The 21,863-nt window shown below is 47.7% G+C and overlaps 1 protein-coding gene and 2 non-coding genes across 3 annotated transcripts in view; 1 reads left to right on the top strand and 2 right to left on the bottom strand.

Moving 5' to 3' along the window:
• The first annotated feature begins 1,789 nt into the window (after positions 1 to 1,789).
• Vac14 (VAC14 component of PIKFYVE complex) overlaps positions 1,790 to 21,863 on the top strand; it is a 115,281-nt gene continuing 95,207 nt past the window's right edge. Inside the window, exons 1-9 of the mRNA XM_038313171.2 lie at positions 1,790 to 2,182; positions 15,212 to 15,362; positions 15,678 to 15,845; positions 16,901 to 16,963; positions 17,817 to 17,924; positions 18,614 to 18,723; positions 18,966 to 19,072; positions 19,969 to 20,103; positions 20,460 to 20,612. Coding sequence (XP_038169099.1) covers positions 2,079 to 2,182; positions 15,212 to 15,362; positions 15,678 to 15,845; positions 16,901 to 16,963; positions 17,817 to 17,924; positions 18,614 to 18,723; positions 18,966 to 19,072; positions 19,969 to 20,103; positions 20,460 to 20,612 — 1,099 coding nt within the window. The 5' untranslated portion in view covers positions 1,790 to 2,078. The remainder of the gene's footprint in view (positions 2,183 to 15,211; positions 15,363 to 15,677; positions 15,846 to 16,900; positions 16,964 to 17,816; positions 17,925 to 18,613; positions 18,724 to 18,965; positions 19,073 to 19,968; positions 20,104 to 20,459; positions 20,613 to 21,863) is intronic.
• Positions 13,386 to 13,456, bottom strand: Trnag-gcc. The gene has a single exon. It is a non-coding gene; the product is annotated as a tRNA-Gly (tRNA).
• On the bottom strand, positions 14,051 to 14,121 carry Trnag-gcc. Its single transcript has one exon. It is a non-coding gene; the product is annotated as a tRNA-Gly (tRNA).

Genomic DNA, 21,863 nt, shown 5'->3' with positions numbered 1-21,863 from the left:
TGTACCAAGCTCTGGGAGCCTGTTACAATTAGTAATTCCAAATTTAAGAGATAATACCACTTTTAAACGGCCAATATCTTAATATGTCTTAGGAAACATAGAACTATTTGAATCTATTATTTTAGAGCACAGGTAAAGCTGAGGTGAGAACTTAAGATTTGTTTTAAAGTAATAGATTTGAAGGACTTGCCAGATGGCTTAGCATGTAGGGTGTTTAGCCACACGAGCCTGGAGACCTGACCAGATCCCTAGTACCCACTTAAAAGCCTGGTAGGGCAGCTCTGGTGTCTAACTCCAGTGCTGGGAGGTTGGGGGAGGTGGAGACAAGCCAGCACTTGGGCTCACTGGCCAGCTACCCTAGCCAAATCAAGGAGCTTCCAGTTCACTGAGAGACCTTGTCACACAAAAGTCAGAGCTGGAGAAACAGCTCAGTTAGTAGACCGACATGCACAACACCTTTGGCTTAATCCTCAGCACCACATAAACCCCATATGGCAGCACACACCTTTAGTCCCAACACTAAGGAGGTGGAGGCTGGAGGATCATTAAGTTTTTAGTCATTATCTTACTAAGGTTTTTAACTGCTGTATTAAAACATTATAACCGAAAATAACTTAGGGAGTGAAAATTTTATTTCACCTATAGCTTATTTCACGGAGGGGGGGATCAAGGCAGGAACCTGGAAGCAGGAGCTGATGTGCAGAGGCCAAGAGGACTGTTGCTTACTGGCTTGTTCCTTTTATCTTGCTCAGCCTGCTTTCTTATTGAACCCTAGGGTGGCCCACCTGCGATTGTCTGCACTCTCCCGCAATAATCCCTAATTAAGAAAATACCCTACAGGCTTGCCTACAGCCCAATCGTATTGAGGCATTTTCTCAGTTGAGGATCCCTTCTCTGAGATGGTTCTAGCACGTATCAAGTTAACATAAAAATTAGCCAAGACAGTTATCCTTAGCTGCTTAGCTTGAGTCCAGTCTAAGACACATGAGACCTTGTCTCGAAGTCAGAGCGGGAAAAAAAATAAGAACTATAGAAGACCTCAGGTCTCTATACACATGCGAGCACACATATGAGTATATTTGAGAAAGTGATTTAAGGACAATCACGTGGTGTAGCTCAGAACGCTGGATTCCAAACAAAGCGCCACATAAAATCAGCAGTGGTGCTGCACGCCTGTAATCCCTGCACTCAGCAGGGGAAGGCCGGAGAATCGGGAGTTCAAGTCTATCCTCAGCTATATAGGTAGTTTGAGGTCCTGTCTCAAATATAATAATTGGATTGGAGGGATGATTCAGCGGACAAAGATGTCTACCGCCAAACCTGACAACAGGAGTTCGATTCTGGGACCCCCACATGGTGGAAGGGGTCATCCAACTCCCCCAAATTGTCTTCTGACCTCCAAACACGCACCTTGGTGCAAGCACACACACACACACACACACACACACACACACACAATGTAAAGACAAATGGCTAGGAAATAGAATAATGGAAACGTTGTCATAAGTGAAAGTGAGTGTTAAGTGTCTAAAGAACTAATGCATAAATTACACAGAGTTGGGCTCCCTCTGTAAATTCCGTTTCCAGAAGCCCGCTCTGCAATAAACTGGCAGCAAGTCTGAAGCTCCCACCACCTGTTCTCCACTCTCACTTGGTACACTTGCTCGGAACCGGGGGAGGGGGCGGAGCCCTGAGGAGCGTGGCCAATGCGCCGCCGAAAGCGCGCGGGGGCGTGGCCGCGGGGGCGGAACCCTCGGCCGACGGAAGGCGGAAGTGCCTGCGGCGTCACGTGACCCGAGTAACATGGCCGCGGCCCAGTGAGCGTTGCCGGTGCCTGGCGGGAGCTGGTCGCGTGAGCGGTGGGGCGGTCCGGGTAGCGCGTGGGAGAGCAGGGGTCTGGGCAGGATATCTGAGGCGGCGCGCGGCGACAAGACAAGGCAGGCGGACCCAGGGCAGTGTAGCTCATGAGCGGGCTCCGGGGTCCGCGACGAGCCGCACACTCCCCTAGCCCTGGCGCGGCCCCGGCAGCCTCGGGCTAAGGTGTCTCGAAGCTCCCGGGCGCAGCACGAACTGCCACCATGAACCCAGAGAAGGATTTCGCGCCGCTCACGCCCAACATCGTGCGGGCCCTCAATGATAAACTCTATGAAAAGCGGAAAGTGGCAGCGCTGGAAATCGAGAAGTAAGAGCTACTGGGACCCCGCCCTGGCTATGCAGCGCCTAGCGGCTCTGCTTGTCCCGGGCGAAGGTTTTGTATTGACCTCTCAGATTTCAGCACTTAGCACATTGCTTTAGAGCGGGAAATCCAGGAGCCTTACCTTTGCCAAGTTCATTAATCTCCTGGCGGCCCCAAATAGCATCAGTGAAAATGAACTGACTTAACGTATGCGTGTGTGCAGTACTGATCACAGTGCCTGGCACCCTGGGAATCCTCAATGTGGCCTCAGTCAAAGCCAGAAAGATCAGAGAGTGGCCTCTCTGAAGGGGTGGAGAACTTGCTTGTGATGTTGCCCCGCCGGCTCTTTTCAGCTTCTGAGAGACCGTTAAGTGGCCAAGTGTAGAAATCAGGTCAAAGCATGATCCGCTGTGCAGAGGATTTTCATGTTTAATCTGTAGTTGTAACACTCTTCCTTGCAAGTGTAATTGGGGAGATTTGATCCTCCTCTCTTCTGCAATATTATACGTGTGTGTAATGGTGCATTGATGTTTTGCTTTGTCTCCAGGTGTTAGAAATAGGGAACGTTCAATTAGTAATGTTTTGCCGAGTATGTGTGTGTGAGCACGTGAAGTCTTTTTCCCCCAGCCAAAACTTAGTGACAGTCGAATGAGTAGGTGGTTTCAGGAGAGTGAAAAAAAAAAAAAAGGAGCCTGTGAAACTAGAAAAGCATTAAAGTTTAGGAGCTTAAATGACCAAGATGGTAACAAAGGACCGCGTATATCTATTTAAATTTAAGATAGCCAGACTGGTGACACAGGCCTGTAATTCTAGCATTTGGAAGGCTGAAGCAGAAATATTGTACCAGTTTGAGATTAGCTAGACCTAGTCTCAAGAAAAAAGTAGTAAATTAGTAAAAATGTTATATTCACTTTAAATTTAAAAAAAATCGGTTTCACTACCCATATTCCAGATGTTCAGTAGCTAACCACTGCTGCTGCACAGTGCAGAATAGAAAACATTTCTGTCGTTGCGCATTGCTCACTTGGACAGCCCTAAGCTATGGAGTAGTGCTCGCTCATTCATTGACCTGGGATAGATTCTTTACTAGAGGTTTCTTAACCTTGGTGTAGTTGATACTTAGGGATGCATAGTTCTTGGTTATAGTGGGCAGTTCTATGCCTTGTAGGATTTTTAGCAGTACCTCTGCCCTTTACCCACTAGATGCCAGTAGTACTCCATCAGTGTGACTACCCAAATTGTCTTCAAGCATTGCCAAATGTCCCTTGAAGGTACAAAATCACACCAGTTGAGAACAACTGCTTTGTCTTAGACTAATGTCTTTGGACTTAGATAAGAAGACCCTCCCATTCGTCTGCAGTCTCAGCATGTCCATTTTAGCTGTTTCTTTCCTCAGCCACCACTTTTTTTTAACTACCTCTTTTCATATAGCTTTCTGTTTACATCCTTTCTTTCCAGTGCTTAGCAAGTCTTAACAGGATTGCCATGCTGAATAGTGGGACCCAACAATGGTGTATAGGCATGGTTGTGTGTCCATGTTCTGTTGACTTTGTGAAGTTGCACTGTATATTAATCAGCCTTCCATATCAAACACTAAAGATTTAAATGGATGGGGTGATCTGTGGCCAACTGACCCTGTTGCTTTTGGGTTTGTGATGGAGCCCTTCAAGGACACCCTCCAAAAGCCCAGCTCTAAAACCCTGACATCTCCAAGTAGTGCCGGGCTGGGGGTACACCTTGAATACACGGACCTTGGAGAAACGGTTACGATCCAGACCGTTGCACACTGACACCGGTTTTGTCCACCCACTCAGCTTTACGGTCATATCTACTTTTCTCCTGGCCTGAGTCATCTGCCAGATCCTTGAACAGAGACGATCACAACATCGCAGCTTCCAGCACAGTCTGCTTAAGTATCCCCTGCAGGTGGTTCAGTAGAGACTTTGTTATTAATGTTTTGTATTAGACACTGTCCTGAATTTGTAAAATTCAGAGAAACTTCCTAGGGCCTTAAGGGGACTATGACCTCCTAAGAGCAGAGACAGTTAATTTATGTTCTGCACTTAGCACAGTGTTTAGTGGCATTTGACATGTGTCCACAAGAATGAAGACCTTTACTGTTTTGATTATTCAAAACAGAGTTCTCTGTGTAGCCTTAGCTGACCTGGAAATCACTCTGAAGACCAGGCTGGCCTCAGACTTACAGAGATCCACCTGCCTCTGTCTCCTGAGTACTGGGATTAAAGGTGTGCGCCATCACCACCTAGCTATCTTTACTGTTTTGATAGGAAAGTAGCATTCTAGCCTAGGAACTATACTACTCACAAGTGGTTTGCAGAAGGACACTGAAAAGATACTCTAGCTTCCTCCTAGAGTGAACTAGAACACTTAAACAAGATCCCTGCATGACTGTTGCACATGTTAAAGTTTGACATGTGCTAACTTCAAAGACCCTCTGTTCTATACATATTAGTATGTACCGAATACATATTCCATATTTGCATATATTCTTCATCAAATATCTTCATCAAAATCCTGGTCAAACTAATCGTCAGCCAACTAGTCTATTAAGCTCCATACACACCCCATAGAAGTCAGAACATTGGCAGTTGTGGAGTGTAGACAGCTCATGTGCTACAGAAATGAATGTGCTTGTCCTGTTAAGTGAGTGACCCCTCCAAGGTACCCTGTTTCTTAAGAGACCACACGGAATAGTGGGTAAGAGCACTAAAGCCTGGTGTCTGGGCTTCAGCCAGTTCACTAGTTAGTCAGGTGAGCCTGAGAAATTAATTAACTTCAGTGTCCTCATCTGCAAACTAATAATGATATTTATTGGGGCATTTGATTTAATGTCGTCAAAGTGGTTAATGCAGTACTAGACACATTGCAACTGTTACATAATGTGCAAACAGCTGTTACATAATTATTTTAAATACTTTAATTGTTTTATATCAGTACTGCTCTTGCTACTTTTTGGTTGTCAGAATAATGGCCTCCAGGAGATACCTTAATCCCTGGAACCTGTGACTGTGTGATGAAGATAACAGGTATGAGCCTGAGGAAATGGCTCAGTGGAAACATTAGTTCTGTTGCTGCAGTGAAACACCATGAGCCAAAATCAACTTATGGAAGAAAGGGTTTGTTTTGGTTTATAGTTTCAGAGGGGAAGCCCATAATGGCCAGGGATACATGACAGCCCATGACTGGAAAAGGAAGTGGGAAATCCCATCCCCATCCACTCACATAAAGCAAAAAGAGCACAAGTGGGATAAGGCTGTAAACTTTGAGAGCGCCCCTCCAGTGACATACTTCCTCCCAGCAAGGCTCTGCCTGCTAAAGGTTCCGCAGCTCCACCACTGGCAAGGAAATGTTTAGTATGCAAACCTGTGGGGGATGTTTCTCATTCAGATACCACAGTGGGAAAAGCCCCTGCTATGCCAGCATGAGAACCTGAATTTGTTTCCCCAGCACTTACGTTAAACCTGGGGTGGCAGAATGCACCTAGAAGCCCGGGGCTTGGGCTTTTTGGTCAGTCTGTCTAACTGAAACCATGTGCTCCGGGTTCATGGAAAGACTTGGTCCCAAAAACTACAGTTGTACTTATCTTTCCTGTGATAGAGACAAATACCCAATGTTGGCTTCCAGCCTCCACGTGCACATGTACATGCAGGTGTACCTGGACATGGACATGCCGGTTACACATCCTAGAGCCAGAGGATGGGGGAAAATAGCAGATACAAAGTTGCTAATCAGGTGACTTTAAAATGGGAAGAGTAGCCTAGATCAGGTGGACCCAGTGTAACCACAGCATCCTTTAGTGTGAAAGAGGGGGCCAAGAAGAGTATTAGAGATTCCAGCGGCCATCACTGGCTTTGAAGTTCTAAGGGGCAGCTAGCCAGAGAGTGTTGGTGTCTAGAAGCTGACAAGAAGGTTGTGGATTTTCCTATATAGCAATTCCTCCTGTTGTGGTGACCTCCAGCCATAAAATTATTTCATTGCTACTTCCAAACTATATTTTTGCTACTGTTATGAATCGCAATATAAATATCTGGTATGCAGGATATCTGATCTGTGACCCCCCAAAGGGCTCCTGACCCACAGATTGCATCCTTAGAGCCTCCAAAATATAAAGAACTTGCCCATACCTTGATTATCTTAGTAAGACCCATAATAAGTTGTGTCTTAGGCCTCTAAGTTTTTGGCGATTTGTAACAGTAGCCAGTAGAAAACTGGTACAGCTCTGGGAGGCACTGGTGATAAAGCTCAGTGAGCAATGCAGTGTTTGTCTAGAAACTCTCCATACATACATATTCTAGATCCCTCCAAGGCCTTGAGCTCTATGGAAGAAGGAACCCACCTTCACATCATGCCGTCTCTCAGGAAGAGGCCAAAGTTCTGGCTACCCATTAGGCTTGCCCCTGGCTTCCCTAGATCAGGCAGGAAGCCCACAGCCTCATGCCAGCTGAGCTCCGTAGCCAGAGTGAGATGTGATTCGGACCCTTTAAAGCACAGCTCCAGATAATAGGATTCAATCTCAAAGGCAGATTAGAAGATTGCTGTGTGTTTTTCAAAGAGACGGTAGTCTCAGGCTTCCCTAGTTCCTCTGAAACTGCCCATTGGGTGGAGTGGAAGGTGAGGGGAAGTAATGGAAGCTGAGCCATAGTAAGTGTGTCTTGAGCTTTTCTCAGAAACCCCTAAGAGCACAGATAGGGTTAGAATAGTCTGCCCCTGCTGCTATAACAAAGCCACAGCTAGTAGCTTCAGTAATAGCCATTCATTTCTCCCACTTCTAGGGGCTGGACCCTTTCTCCACATACAGGCACTCTGGGGCCTAGTACCTCGCATGTGCAGTTGGAATATACCAGGCACTCAGTCACTATGGTCATCAGTGAGCTCGGTGAAACCTGAGATCACTCGTGTGTAAAGCTCCATCACCTGAGGTAGCAGTGGGACACAGAAGGATGTAGAGAAGCATCCCTGTGTTTAGCCATTGTCCACCCACCCCTCTCACTGCCTTATGAACCAGATTGTGTGCTGATCCATTTCACCGATGAGAAAGTGGAGATTTCTTATTAAATCATCTTTCCCAGGTTTACAGCTAGAACCTGGATGTACCACCTGGGTTTATCTGTCCCAAAAGGCATCCCTACAAGCTAGGTGTATAAACCTTATCTCCAAGCCAGAAATCCCACTCCTGTCAGTGGGTTCCCCCACTCAGAGGGTGATATGTGGATAATGAACTTCATCCTTGGACATCTCTGCAGTGGCTTAGCTGCTGCTTTCAGTTCTCTAGAGTCCATCTGCTCAGATGACTACCAGTACTGCATTCGGTGTTCCTGTGGGAGGTGAGATCTTTTGTGGTTACTGCAGATCCTCAGGTGCTAAATGTGCAAGAAAAGGTATGCTTGGTTCCACTGTGCTGGCGTGGTGTGACCAGTGTCTAGCCACCTCTTGGTAGCCGCTGGGCACGGGCCCTGAAGAGCTGTCCTTCCGCTGCCTCAGTCAGCATGCTGCCACGATGGCGTAAAGACAAAGGCACTCGAGATTTTAGACAGGCAGCTCTGGGTTGTGTTTGTTTTGAGAAGATTTTTTGAGAAAGATTTTCATGTAGCCCAGGCTGACCTCAAACTCCTTGTGCAGTCAGAGATGACCTTGAACTTCTGCCTCAGCCTCCTAAGTACTGAAGTTGTAAGCATGTATCATCATGCCTGATCTGTGTAGTGCCGCGCATGGAATCCAGGGCTTTGTGCATGCTAGGCAAGCACTCTACCAAATACACTACATCCCCAGTCCCCACTTTGGGTTTTATGGCCTTTCAGTTTCAAGGAACACAATGATTGGTCAGTATTAATAAAAAGATTGGTAAGATGCTGATCTGTTCCCTCCTAGAGAGGCAAATACAGGAGGGAGATACAGAGGGCACTGTGGTTATTGGAGCAAATCAGACAGGCTCTGTAGAGAGGAGGCCAGCTCTGCCCCACTGTTGGCCTTGGGAAGGCCACATAATGGTTTCTCTAGTGTTCCTGAGCTTAGCTTTCACCACCAGCCGTGCAACTCTAGTAAGTGCAATTTTATCTGCACTTCAAATTCCAAAAGCCTACTAATATTGTGTGCTTTGAGAGCCCAGGCACAGTTAGGGACCATAGCTCTGAGTGATACTTGCTTAGTTCCAGTTCCTGGGCGTGTCCTAGAGTGGTTTGAGGCTATTGGCGGAATTTGGAACCTTTCTTTTTTTGGATTTACCTTGAAACCATGCTGGGTGAAAGAAGCCAGCAAGTCACAAAAGGCCAGAAGTACCTTGTACCATGTCTTTAGAGACAGTGGACTGTGGTTACCAGAGGTTGAGAGGGAAAAGCTAAAGGAAGGGGAGTGACAGCCAAGGGGGAACAGATTTTCTCTAGAGCTTGTGGAAATGCCTTAAAGTTATTGTGGTACTTGCTGTACAACTCTGAATGTGCTAAAAACCACTGGCTATATACTTGCAAGTAGCTAATGGATGGCTTGTAGATTATCTTGTCTTTGAAATAAGAAAACAGGTGTTATAGCATTACAGTGTGAGGGGGCACTTACCCATGGTCACAATTGTTGTCACCTAAAATCAAAATTCTCCTTTCTCCCAGCCATATCCAGTGGATACTCGGTGTGATATTGGTTGGGGAAGGGTGTTAGGTTTTTTGTTTGTATTATGTATATAAGTGTTTTATGTGCATGTGTGCTTGTGCACCACGTGTGTAGTGCCCATGGAAACCAAAAGAGGATATCAGATTCCCTGGCACTGGAGTTACAGACAGCTATGTGCTGCCATTTGAGTGCTGGGAATTGAACCCAGGTCCTCTGGAAGAGCCCCAGGTGGTATTAACTGCTGAACTCTCCAGCCCTTAGGTTTTTTTTTTAACAATATTTTAATCCTTGATAGTTTCATGCATGCATATCATATTTTTTATTATATGCACTGCCAGCTTGCCCCCAACTCAATATGTGTTTTGTGAGTTAAGTCTCAGGCCTTGTCAGAAGATCCTTGGCCTGTCCTCAGAGGCATGTGTTCATTCCCATTCAGTTTCCTGGTGATGTGTAAGCAAATGGAAACCAACTTACTCCAGTACTCTATGGAGCAGATGGAGATATACTTACCCAGATTCTCTTTGGGAAATCACTGCCTGCATGTGCCATCTGAGTACATATGACATATGGAGAACTGAGACAGAATTGGATTTGCAAGGGGGGGAAATTTAAAAAGGCAGCCGCATGTCTAGGCAGTAAGTTTCCTAACAAAGGAATGAGTGTTGACTCTGGGCTTACCTTTGTAGCTTCCTTAGAGCCAGAATGAGACAGGCTACTTGGTCAGCGATTTTTGATGAGCGTTGTTTGGGTGGTGTGTGTAGGACGCATTATCTCCTGGTTCTGACTTGACTGTGGTGCTGGTACATGAACACATGCAGTGCAGAATATGTGCTGCACATTGTCTGATTCTCCCTTTTAAAGTGAAATTCTTGTGGTGATTTCACAGAGCTGTGTGGCCTTGTGTCGCTTAGTTTCCTCAGCTGTAGACTGGGTTGAAGAGTAAGTACCAGACTGGGTGGCAGGTTTTAGGTTTAAATTTGATCACCGGTTGTCTTCATTAGGGCCATTATTGCTGTGGTGAAGTAGCAGGTGGAGGACTAGGTGTTTGGCATCTGCTTCATTATCACTGTTCATCATCAGAGGGAGTCAGGACGGGAAATCAAACAGGGAGAAACCAGGAGCTGATTCACAGGCCATGGAGGGAAGCTGCTCATGGCTTGTTCAGCCTGCTTTATTAAAGAACCAGGACCACGAGCCCAGAAGTGTTCCCACCCATAGTGGGTTGGTCCCTTCCCATCAATCACTAATTAAGGAAATGTCCTGCAGTTTCTTTGCTCACAGCTTGATCATCTAGAGGCATTTTCTAAACTGTGTAAATAGCCGGCACACACTGCCTAGCAGACTTAGTGCTCAAGCAGTGTTTATTCGTCTCTTATCCTCACAGTAAAAAGTAGAAAGCAGCTCTCCAGGTTCATTTCAGAATATCTCGGGAATGTGCCTCGTCTGCACTCCTTGTGTGCGTGGAGGAGACTTGAGGGATGTCTGAACCCTCAGCAGTGGGGGATGATGTACAGAAAAGCCACCGTTAGACCTGAGGGCCTGAGTCTGCACAAGAGAATCGTCACTGAATGTATTCACAGCTACAGTGGCCTCAAGAGAGGAGGGAAAAACTGATGCAGTTGAAAGGACATACTTTGTTGATGTCAAGGGTTCAAACCTCCTATGATCATGAAAATGGACTTTTTCCCCTAGGGTTGTTCCGATCTAGAAGCTGAGCGTGATGGTAGCTACAGTAACTGACCTCTAAAGCCTACACCAGGGCATGAGTGCCTGTGACTGTCACCACACTGTTACAGAGGCCAGAGGTGTCGATGCAGGCTCAACATATATATATATATATATATATATATATATATATATATATATATATATAGAGAGAGAGAGAGAGAGAGAGAGAGAGAGAGAGAGAGAGAGAGAGAGCGCTGTATAGTGCAGAGTGTGGCCCCAAATTTTCTCTTTGCTGAAAGCAATGCAAAAGTATTCTACCATCTGTAGTTCCCTCTACCAAGGGAGTAATCAGTGTAGCAGTCTCTTTGATACCGTGGAGTTGTTAAACCTGGTGTTGGCCAGTCTTGGGGCTCCTGCCTTGGGTGTCTCTGCCAGCCTCCCATACGTCCAGTATGCAAGCAGAGACTCTGAGAAACCACTAGAGGACACAGTGGCACTAGGGGACTGACTCATTGAACCGTTTTCAACACTTTGCGGGGAAACCAGGCGGTAGCAGCATCTCTTCTCCGGAGTATAGAACAGTAAATCCTGAGGTCTTTGTGTCATTAAAGGACCCCAGGGATTCGTGATCAGGAGTCTCTGGGCCAGATAGTAACTTCAAAAACGAGTTCAGCCAAAGACTCCCCACCTCTGTCTCCCAAGCTGTAGATGAAAGCTGAGGCAACCTAGAGTCTTTGAAGAAGACTAGGCCTGGAGCTGGGGTACCTGCTGTTGAACTTCACTTACTCTGCTTCCCTTGTGGTTGCTTTTCTTCTCTGTACCCTCCCTGTGAAGCCACGAGACCAAGGCACTGGCTGGCTGAGGGCACAGTCTTAGAGTGCAGCTGCCCCTCAGCAGGATCACTTCAGGTCACATCCGTGTGTGTGTGTGTGTGTGTGTGTGTGTGTGTGTGTGTGTGTGTGTGTGTCTTCAGGCACCAGCCATGGCTGTAGTGAGCTGGGCTCTTCTCAGTGTGTGCTTTGAGATCACAGGCACGCTGCTCTTTGCTCATGCTAACTTGTGATAAGATTAGAAGAGCTCAGCACCATCGGATGCTGCGCCAATTAACCCCACAGGTCAGGTTTTCCCATGCCAGCAACATGGCAATGCAAGGCTTTGCCCATGTTTGCCTACAGCTTGTGCTCCCATCAGCTCTGCCGGGTTTTGCAGACTGACTCCACTGGCAGATGTTTTCTGATTGGTCAGCTGCTGATGCATAACACTGATCTGCACACAGCTGGCCCTAGAGCTGCGGGAAAGAATGAAACACTATGGAGGTAGGAGGTGACATCGATTAGGACGCTTGTGTCACTGAGTGCTTCTGGATGCAGAGGAGGAGCGGGGTCATTGGGACTAGCCCCTTAGTTGGTTCTTGTAGGCCATGAGAGGGAAGGAATCCAGGAGGTGCCCGAAGGCAGGGCATATGAGGAGGGTGGACCTGAATGGTAGAGGAGCAGGCACCCCAGGATGCTGGGGCTAGTGTAGTGGAAGGTGATGCTGAGGAGATGGCAGGCCAGAGAGCTTGAGAGGTCATGTGGCCTGTTTTGATTGCTAAGGGTGCGCCTGGAACAAGACTGGCCCCAGGATGGCCCCTGTGCTGTCTGAGCTGGTAATATTGATGAAAAGGTGTTAGAAAAGCTTCCCCTCCAGGGGGCACAATTGCATGTCAGCACTTGTTTGCCTGGAGAAAATTACACAGTTAATGTAAGGAGCCCTGTGCATGTCTTTAACAGTCTTTAAAATGGCCTGGGTGACCTTTGTAGTGACCTGGGGTGACCACATTGAGCCCTGGTAAGTCTCCCAGCTGGTGTCCAACATAGGAGGAAGGTGTCACTGAGCTCAGGAATTGTCCCCACTTTACACCTCCTTTAAAGCACCCTGTTGTTATTGAAAGTTGTGACTCTGGCACCAAAACCACATTACACACACACACACACACACATATTCCCCTTTACCATTAGGTCGGTCTGGGAGCCTGTGCTGTCTTTGGAGCTTCCTTACTGCATTTCAGGTTCCTAGCACCCAACCCACAACTGCAGATCACTCCTCGGGTTCCTAACAGCCATCTCCTACTGACCAATTTCCGTGGCTCCCTTGTGGCCACTAGAGAGAGGAAGATGCAGGTTGCTTTGCCAGGCCTTGCAAAGACCCTGGTCTTGCAGTGCTAACTAGGAGCTACCTTTCAAACCTTGGCCTTGCTTCTACCAAGCCAAATGCTCGTCCATCATACCTGTCAGCTACTCATGCTTCAGAACTTTCTCCCATACCAGCCTACATGAGACCACAACACATTTCTCCTGTTAGACATCAGCTCTCTTGCCTTCCTCTCTTGCCTGTTCCCTCTTCTTGATGAGTTTGTTCTGTCATCCTGGAAGACTCTGTTTTCTCTACCTACCCCAGCATAGGTAGCATCCTTCAAATCCAGGGCTGTCTGTGCAGGGCTGTCATCTAGGAGGAGTGCTCGCCAGCTCCTACATGAATATCCAGGAACCTGCAAGAGGCAGGAGAGTCACTAGACTTAGGGATGACTGTGGTAGGAAGACGATCTCTCCTCTGGGTCCTGGCTTAAACCTGGAGGATGTCCTCACATTCCAGGTGCTGCTGTGGCTTGTACCAGGCAAAGCAGAACTCACTCAGCTTCTGGGCAGGAAGGGGAGGCAGAGTGACTCGTAGTGGCTGTGGTGTAATCCCATGTTCTTGAGGCTTCAAGCAGGATACAATGGTTCAGAATATTTGTGGAATTTTTTTATGATTTTCCATCAAGAGCATTTAAAAATCAAGCCAAAAACAAAGTCATTAGCAATTTTATGACTATACTTAACATTCATTAGGCAGTATGAAGTATTCATGTTCATCTCTTAGATTTAAAAGAGGTTGCTACTGCATTGGCCGGGAATCGAACCCGGGCCTCCCGCGTGGCAGGCGAGAATTCTACCACTGAACCACCAATGCTCCAGCTGTCTGCAGCTGTGTGGCACCTCCCTTTAGCCCTGTTCCTGGGCCTCCTTAAGTCTATGTTGAATATGAGCCCAGCTTCTGATTCTGCCACATCAGCACAGCTGCAACAAGAGCAGTTAGCTCCAGAGCAGGAGGGAGCAAAGGACGGGTATGGGTTTGTGTGGTTGTGTGAAGTAGATTTGCCTTGGGGCCTTGAGATGGGGAAGAGCTCCACTCCCTCCTCAGTAAGCGGCAAAACACATGGAGACTGTGGGTGAGCCTCCACTCTGCCGTGTGGGGCCTGTTGAACTGTTTGGTCCCGCTCTCGGCTTTCACACTGCTTCCTGCTGGCGGCTGGCCCAGACCAAAGGCAGTGCTGTGGAGTCCCCTTTCAGGTGGGAGCCAGGAAGTCAGACTCCTACAGCCAGTCGTACTTGTTAAAGAACCCAGCAGCTCTCCATGGACTCTGAGCAGTAATCTATAGTCCCAGTCCCAGACTGGGCTGCTTCAGGCTTTCTGTGGTTGAGGAGCCTGGCTCCTTTGACAGGATCTCTCTGAAGAAACTGACCAGAAAGGGACCACAAAAAAAAAAAAAAAAAAAAACAGCTCTGCATTGGCCGGGAATCGAACCCGGGCCTCCCGCGTGGCAGGCGAGAATTCTACCACTGAACCACCAATGCTCCAGCTGTTTTCTGTTGTGTCTGCAGAGCTCTTCTCAGGGTGTGTTCCAAACTGCAGGCTGCCTGGTGAAACTTTGCTTCACCTGGCTGGTTTGTCCTGTTTGGGAAACTACACAGCCTTAGTGCATTTGTTCTTTCCCAGCCTTCTTACAGGCTGCTGCTTCTGGAGTAAGGGCCTGTGACCTGACAACGCCCACCTAAAAGCCCTTGAGCCATCTGTAATCTCAGCTCCCACAGGGCTGTGCTTTCTTCCTTCCCTGCTGAGCCTTTCTTTACCACAAGCCGAGGCCTGCACTGGACCAGTGAAGCTCGTAACCTGGGAGCTAGATAAACCTCTTTTCTTCAAAGTATTCCGGCTCTGGCGGTTCATTTTAATAGGCAAAATGGACTAATACACCTGGCTTTCTTTACCTAGGAAATAGGAAATGCCTGTTAGAGACCACTCTGTCAGCGTCCTGGACGTAGGCAGCATGTTCTGCTTCTGTGGTATTACTACTCCATTTTGCTACAGTTCTCTGTGTTTGTGTTTTGTGGACTGGAGCCCGATGGAGTTGTGTGTCCTCAGCACAGATGCTGAGGACTCCTTGGTTGCAAGAGTGCAAAGCTGAGCAAGTGTTTGATAAAGATAGGTAATAGCTTTTTTCTTTCTTTTTAAATATTTATTTATTTACTTATTATGTATATGTATACAGTATTCTGTCTGAAGACCAGAAGAGGGCACCAGACCTCATTACAGATGGTTGTGAGCCACCATGTGGTTGCTAGGAATTGAACTCAGGACCTTTGGAAGAGCAGGCAATGCTCTTAACCACTGAGCCATCTCTCCTTCTTAAAAAAAAAAAAAAAAAGCATTGCATTTTTGATTTCTAGTAAGACATTAATTTACATTCTCAGATTTCTAGAAGTGAGCTAGTCCCATTTTCCTCACTGCATTATATATAAAGGAATACTGAAAACTCTGGGTAAGTCAACAGATATGACCCAGCCAGCAGCAGAACCTGCCCCAGTCCTCTTTTTAAAAGTCATCTCTGTGGAGTCAGGGACAGCCTGGTTTCACCTGTCCCATAGCCCCTCTCTCCTCTCTCTCCAGGCTGGTGCGGGACTTTGTGGCCCAGAACAACACCATGCAAATCAAACATGTGATCCAGACCCTGTCTCAGGAGTTTGCCCTGTCACAGCACCCCCACAGTCGGAAAGGGGGCCTCATTGGCCTGGCTGCCTGCTCTATTGCCCTGGGCAAGGTATGTTTTCTCCTAAGGGACAAACACACCAGGAATGGACTTCTTTCTGACTGAGATGTCTAGATCTCTTCCCACCTGAGCCCCAGCATAGCCATTGCAGACTTGTATTTTATCAAGATTCTTCCACACATAATACTACTAGCAAACATGGCTTTGTGGTCTTGCAGCCATGTCCCCATAGTGTGGTCCCACTTCTGGGAGTCTGTCTTGGGATGACCAGAGCATCTCTGAGGCACCAGGCCTCAGAGACACTGACAGTGTTGGCTGCAAAGACAGGGGCCTAGCCCTACTAACTAGTCCTCCTGCTCATTACAGGACTCAGGGCTCTACCTGAAGGAACTGATCGAACCAGTGCTGACCTGCTTTAATGATGCAGACAGTAGGCTGCGCTACTACGCTTGCGAGGCCCTCTACAACATCGTCAAAGTGGCCCGGGGTGCCGTGCTGCCACACTTCAACGTTCTGTTTGATGGACTGAGTAAGGTAACTTCTGATGAAGCTAGGAACAGCCCACCCAGCCAACGTGCCTTTCTAGGACCCCAAGAGGTTGGGGCACTGCCCAGATGCAAGCAGAACAGATAAGCATGTTGCTACAAGGGACACATACTGTCTGAATCTAATTTTTCATAGACTTTTATCTGTATATTCTTGATGTCCCTGTCCATCTTCATTGCACTTTGTGACAGTATCAGCCTGCTGTACACATTTATAGAAAAGCTGGTAGTTTGAGAAGTGCTGACTTCCCAGACAAAGGTAATAAAGGTGACTCCACTGCACAGGCTGTCCCTCGTAAGGACAGTGATTACAGTCTCCCTGGTATGCTAAAAAAATAATCCCCCTTGCTGGGTGGTGGTGGCTCACACCTTTAATCCCAGCACACGGGAGGTAGAGGCAGGCGGATCTCATTGAGTTCGAGACCAGCCTGGTCTACAGTGTGAGTTCCAGGACGGCCAGACTGTTACACAGAGAAACCCTGTCTCAAAATTTAAAAAAAAAAAAAAATCCCCCATAGAGCTTTAAGGTCCCTATTGCTCTCCTTCATGCCTCTCACTGTGGTGGGGTTGACTCCCCTCATATTTTTGAAGTTTCCCACCCCTCACCCTGCTGGGATTGCCCTTCCCTCAGCCTGGAGGAGTTGCCCTCCCCAGCAATGTATAGTGTCCCAGAAAATCTGTAAATCTTGCAGAATAAACAACACAGACATTTCTAAATGCCACCCACACTGCTGCCTCAGTGCCCTGGGAGGGAACCAAGCCTTTTAAGATGGGAATGCCCTGGGAGCAATGGAAACAACTGTCTGACCCAGTTAGAACATGGCGTGAGAACCCCAGCAGAGCTTGCAGGCTGGGGAGGGGAGTTGTCCCTGAGCAAACAGGAATTCCACTGTAGTTCACTGACTCAGGGTCAGGTATTGGGGGAAGACACCACTTGGTGTTCTAATCTGCACCATGATCTTGGCTGTTGGTTGGCTTTAGTCCATTGGCTTCCCTCTCACTGTGATTGAGCATTGCCTCTTTCTCTATTTTGGTGCCTCATAGTTGGCTGCTGACCCAGACCCCAATGTGAAAAGTGGATCTGAACTCTTAGACCGACTCTTAAAGGTATTTCTACTTTGTCCCTTTTATTTTTAGAATTTATTCTTCTGTGTAGAGCAGAAATTCTGGCATTCAAAGATGCTTTTTTTTCTCATTTAAATTTTATATATGCATATAGTACATGCATATGTATTAAAGCTTACTGCTTGGTATGCAGTTTCCATGACAAGTTTATAGAGCTGTGTCACTACCACAGTCAAAATTCAGAATTGTGCTATCCCTCTAAATGAAAATCTTCTGGGGTTTTTTTTGGGGGGGCGGGGGTGTCTCTTATTATTTTATATGTATAGATGCTTTGCCTGAATGAAAATCTTCTGTTTTGGGGGGTTTATTTTATTGCTTTATGTGTATAGCTTTGCCTACGTTTATGTTTGTGCACCACCTATGTGCCTGATCACTACAGACATGACCAGAGGGCATCAGATCCCCTGGAACTAGAGTTACAGCTGGTTGTGAGCTGCCATGTGGGTGCTGAGAATTATACCTAGGTCCTCAAGAACAGCAGCCAGTGCTCTTAACTGCTGAGCCATCTCTCCAGCCCAGAATCCTCTATCTTAATACCCCAGCCAGAGTAATGAAGTTGAGCTTCCACCCCAGCCTCCCATGACAGGATGCTGGGCTTTTTTTCAGAATATGGTTTTGCCTTTCATTTAGGTCTCTTGACTTTTCTCTCCTCACCATCCTTCATTTTTGTTTGCCTTTGAGTCTGTGACAATACCAATTTTCCAGGGACCTCTCCTACCCGGCCCTGGTTCTGCCGTTTCCCTTCATGGTTCCCTGACCCTCAAGTCAGCCTAGGGCTAGCAGCACAGCAGGCCAAGCTCTGGTTATTCATAACCCTCACTGCTTTGACCCACAGGACATTGTGACCGAAAGCAACAAGTTTGACCTGGTCGGCTTCATTCCCCTTTTGCGGGAGAGGATTTACTCTAACAACCAATATGCCCGGCAGTTCATCATCTCTTGGGTAAGGTCCAGTCCTTGGTAGGTTCTTCCAGCCACCAGGAGTCTCTGGTAGAGTAACATGTGCTCTGACACACAAAGTGTTTCCCTGGGCTAAGAGATGCCGTCTTGTGTATCCCCCAATAACCTTTAAAAACCTCGTCACCAAAACGCTGTGGGCTGGGCATAGTGGCACTTTAATCCCAGCACTTAAGAGGCAGAAACAGGCAAATCTCTGTGAGTTCAAGTCCAGTCTGGTCTATCAAGCAAGTTCCAGGCCAGTTAGGACCACACAGTGAGACCCTGTCTCAAAAAACAAAGCAACAAAAGCACTTTGACCAGTGTTGTCTTCACTGCCTGTCCTGTTTGCCCCTGAAGAGATGAGATTCTTTCCTTGTCCTAGAAGATGCCCAGGATCTCTGAAGTTCATAGTGCTGCATCCAGCAGCTCCACCTTTGCAAGCCTGCTAGCTTCATCCAGCCTTCCCCATCAGTCCCCCTCTCCCCAGCATCCAAATAATCTTGGAGTCAAACTCCCTTTTCCTTGCACATTGAGCAGAAAAATAATGGCTGCCAGCACCATCCACTGTAGTACCTGCATTGCCATAACACAGGCCTCTAGTCCTTTTCACTCTTCCCAGAGGAAGAGATTAGGAGCCGGCTCCACACGTGAGCCAGGTCTCCCAGCTCTCCTCTCACCACCCTCCTCCATCAGATCCTGGTTCTGGTGTCGGTGCCGGACATTAACCTGCTGGATTACCTGCCGGAGATCTTGGATGGGCTCTTCCAGATCCTGGGTGACAATGGCAAAGAGATTCGAAAAATGTGAGTGGGGGAAGGAGCAGGAAGCTGCCACTCAATAGAATCCCTCTGGGTGCCCATTGTCACATACAACTCCATGTTCTGGTGACCAAGACACACCCTTTACTTCTTCCCATATCCTTCCCCATGGAGGAATAGAGAGCTCATCTTCCCTTCTCTGCTCAGTGTCCTGACAATTGTAGGGATGTGACCCAGAGCAGGAATGAGCTGACATGCTAGCTCATTCCTCCTTTTCTCATTGGTAGGTGTGAGGTGGTTCTTGGAGAATTCTTGAAAGAAATTAAGAAGAACCCCTCCAGTGTGAAGTTTGCTGAGATGGCCAACATCCTGGTGATCCACTGCCAGACCACAGGTGAGTGTTTGGAGGCCCTATAGTCACTGCTGTCTCCTCGGAAGCCCGTCATATGCAAGCTTCAGTATGTGCCCAAAGGGAGCCCAAGTGGGAGAGGCACTGTGCCTCTGTACCTGGAAGCTGTAGTGATGCGTTTAGGTAAGAAAAGAGATCTGGATTCTCTTTTAACACACACCCTTTACCTGCTCTGAAGCTCTCATGGACGTGCTTTGCCTTGGGTAAAGTAGGGTCCTTACGGGTCAGAAAGGCCTTTCCCTCACCACCTATTGGGTATCAGACCACAGTGAAGCAGTCTCAGCGACAGCTTCCTGTTACTGGCCATGAACCTACAGGTCAGCTGGGTGGTTTTGCGCCCAAGGCCAGGCTGGACCTTATCATATGTCCTTGAAGCCAGGTATAGGGTCAATTGGAGTCAGGTGGTCTGCGATGGTCTCACGCACATCTGGCCCTTGACTGGCATGGGGTGATGGGGCATCAGAAGGGTTCCAAGAGAGATAGGACATGGATAGGACATGATTCCTATGTTTGAACCAGCGACACCATCACCATAACTGCAAGCTGTTGGCCAGAGAAGCCAGTTTTCTCGATCTAAGGATAGGAAAATGAGTTCCACTTAGAAATGAAGCACAAGTCATATTGCAATGGGGCATGGATCCAGGGAGGGTAGGGCACCATGGCTGTTTTTCAAGTCCAGCACAAGATTGCTGTACTCTCTTAACCTGTCTTGACTAGCCTTTAGAAAGGAGAGAGCCCAAGAAGTATTGTATTCGCATAGCTAGAAGCAGTCAAACCCCAGGTGCATCAATCTCCAGGTCTAGACTTTGTGCATGGTAGTTGGGAGGGAACTCTCCAATGCATGTGCCAGCCCCTCAAGAAGCCACCAATTCCCCTTCCAGATGACCTGATTCAGCTGACAGCCATGTGCTGGATGCGGGAGTTCATCCAGTTGGCAGGCCGGGTAATGCTGCCCTACTCCTCTGGAATCCTGACTGCTGTCTTGCCCTGCTTAGCCTATGATGACCGCAAGAAAAGTATCCTTTACTCTGGAGAGGGGAGGAACTGTGAAGTGGAGGGACCCTGAGTGGGGATAGGCTCCTTCACTTCTCCAAATGGTCTAGCATTTAGGAAGCAGGAGATGGAGCTGAGTGTGGGTTAGGAAAGCAAGGGCACAGGGCTAATGCTGGTTGTCCCCATGTACGGAGGTTCCACCCCTGTGAGCTCATTCTGCTGTACCTTGGGTGGGAAAGATCCCGGTGGAAGAGGGCTCACCTGTGAGAAGAAAAGCATCTCACAAGGGTGCATGTGGCAAGGAAGACCATGACCAGGAAGACTGGTGGCCTCAGACTTCAGGTGTTTGCCTGGAGGAGCTCCTTACATCAGTGGACAGGCATCAAGGAGGTGGCCAATGTGTGTAACCAGAGCCTGATGAAGCTGGTCACTCCCGAGGATGATGAACCAGATGAGCCAAAGCCAGCAGCACAGAAGCAGACAGAACCCAATTCTGAGGACTCCCTGCCAAAGCAGGAGGGGACAGATAGTGGTGAGTACCCTGATGTCAGAGTCTTTACTTTTGCTGCTGGGAAAACAAGTCCTGGAACTAAACTTGTAGTATCATTGTTGACTGGTTCTGGTACCTGTCTGGTGAAGCAGGTGCTTTGTTAGGTTCTGACAGCTGCCCCTAGAGCCCATGCTCTTCACCCTTGCTGCCTCAAAGACCATTACACAAACTCCTCCTGGGTTTAGCCACCATCAGGTCACTGTTGGGAATATGGCAGGAGCACCAAGCTGTGCATTTCATTTGATTCTCGGCATCTGGCCCTCCCTGCACTAGCCATTCTCAGGGAGGATGGGTCAGGAAAATGCTAGTTTATTAAGTACTAGCGATTTCTACTGCACTAGTCAGTGCCTTTAAACAGTCCTTTCAAAGGCTTTCTTTACATTATTTCCTTGATTATTTGTAAAATAAAGAAAACCATTTTTATGCTGATTGGAGATAGTTTGCCTCCTGGTCTTGTCTCCTGAACCTTGGTCCTCAGTGTCTCTGATCATCTCGGGGGGGGGGGGGGGGGGGGGGAATGTCCTCCTTTTCAGTGAGCCAGAGAGTAAATGGACGCAAACCCTGTGCAGAGTCCACGGGTGACAGAGCAGGATCTGGAACCTGAAGCTGGAGCCAAAAGAACCACCATAGTCACAGTGTGTGCTGTTCCCTCCTTGTGGGAATAACAGACAGCCTTACTCAGGGTCCCAGGGCTTCCTTCTGTGGGTTTGGCTGGTAGAGTGTCGGCTTTGGGTATCGGGTTTCAGCTGTGCCATCACCAGAGCAGTGAAACACCTGGAGGCAGAACAGCACACAGCTGTCGTGTGGTTCACGGGCAGAGTTCTCACCCGCCATGAGGGAGCCTGGGGCTTCATTATGGCCAGTGCAGTAGCTTGAGCACTTTTGACAGCTCCTGGAAAGAGGAAATTTAGGTAAGTTAATGCAGGCCTTGCACAGTGCACAGGAAGGGAGACCTGACGGCTCAGTGACAGACAGTTGGTGAACTTACTGGTGTGCGAGCTTTTTGTTTTGCTTCCCTTGTTTTATGGTTCTTATTTTAGACGATTTGCACAGTAGGGGAAAGCTGCAAAGTGGCAGGATTGCCTGCACCGAAGATAAGCAATGTCAAATTTGGAGCATATCTTTTACATTTTTAACATAGACACATAATTAAAACGATGTGTCAATCCACATCTTGTTTTTTTTGTGTGTTGACTTTCTCTTCCTTGTATTTGCGTGGCTTCCTTTTGACTT

The sequence above is a fragment of the Arvicola amphibius genome, chromosome 15 (assembly GCF_903992535.2).
Source record: "Arvicola amphibius chromosome 15, mArvAmp1.2, whole genome shotgun sequence".
NCBI classification, from domain to species: Eukaryota; Metazoa; Chordata; class Mammalia; order Rodentia; family Cricetidae; genus Arvicola; species Arvicola amphibius.
Note: the sequence above shows the minus strand (reverse complement) of the source record. Positions and strands in the feature narration are given on the sequence as shown.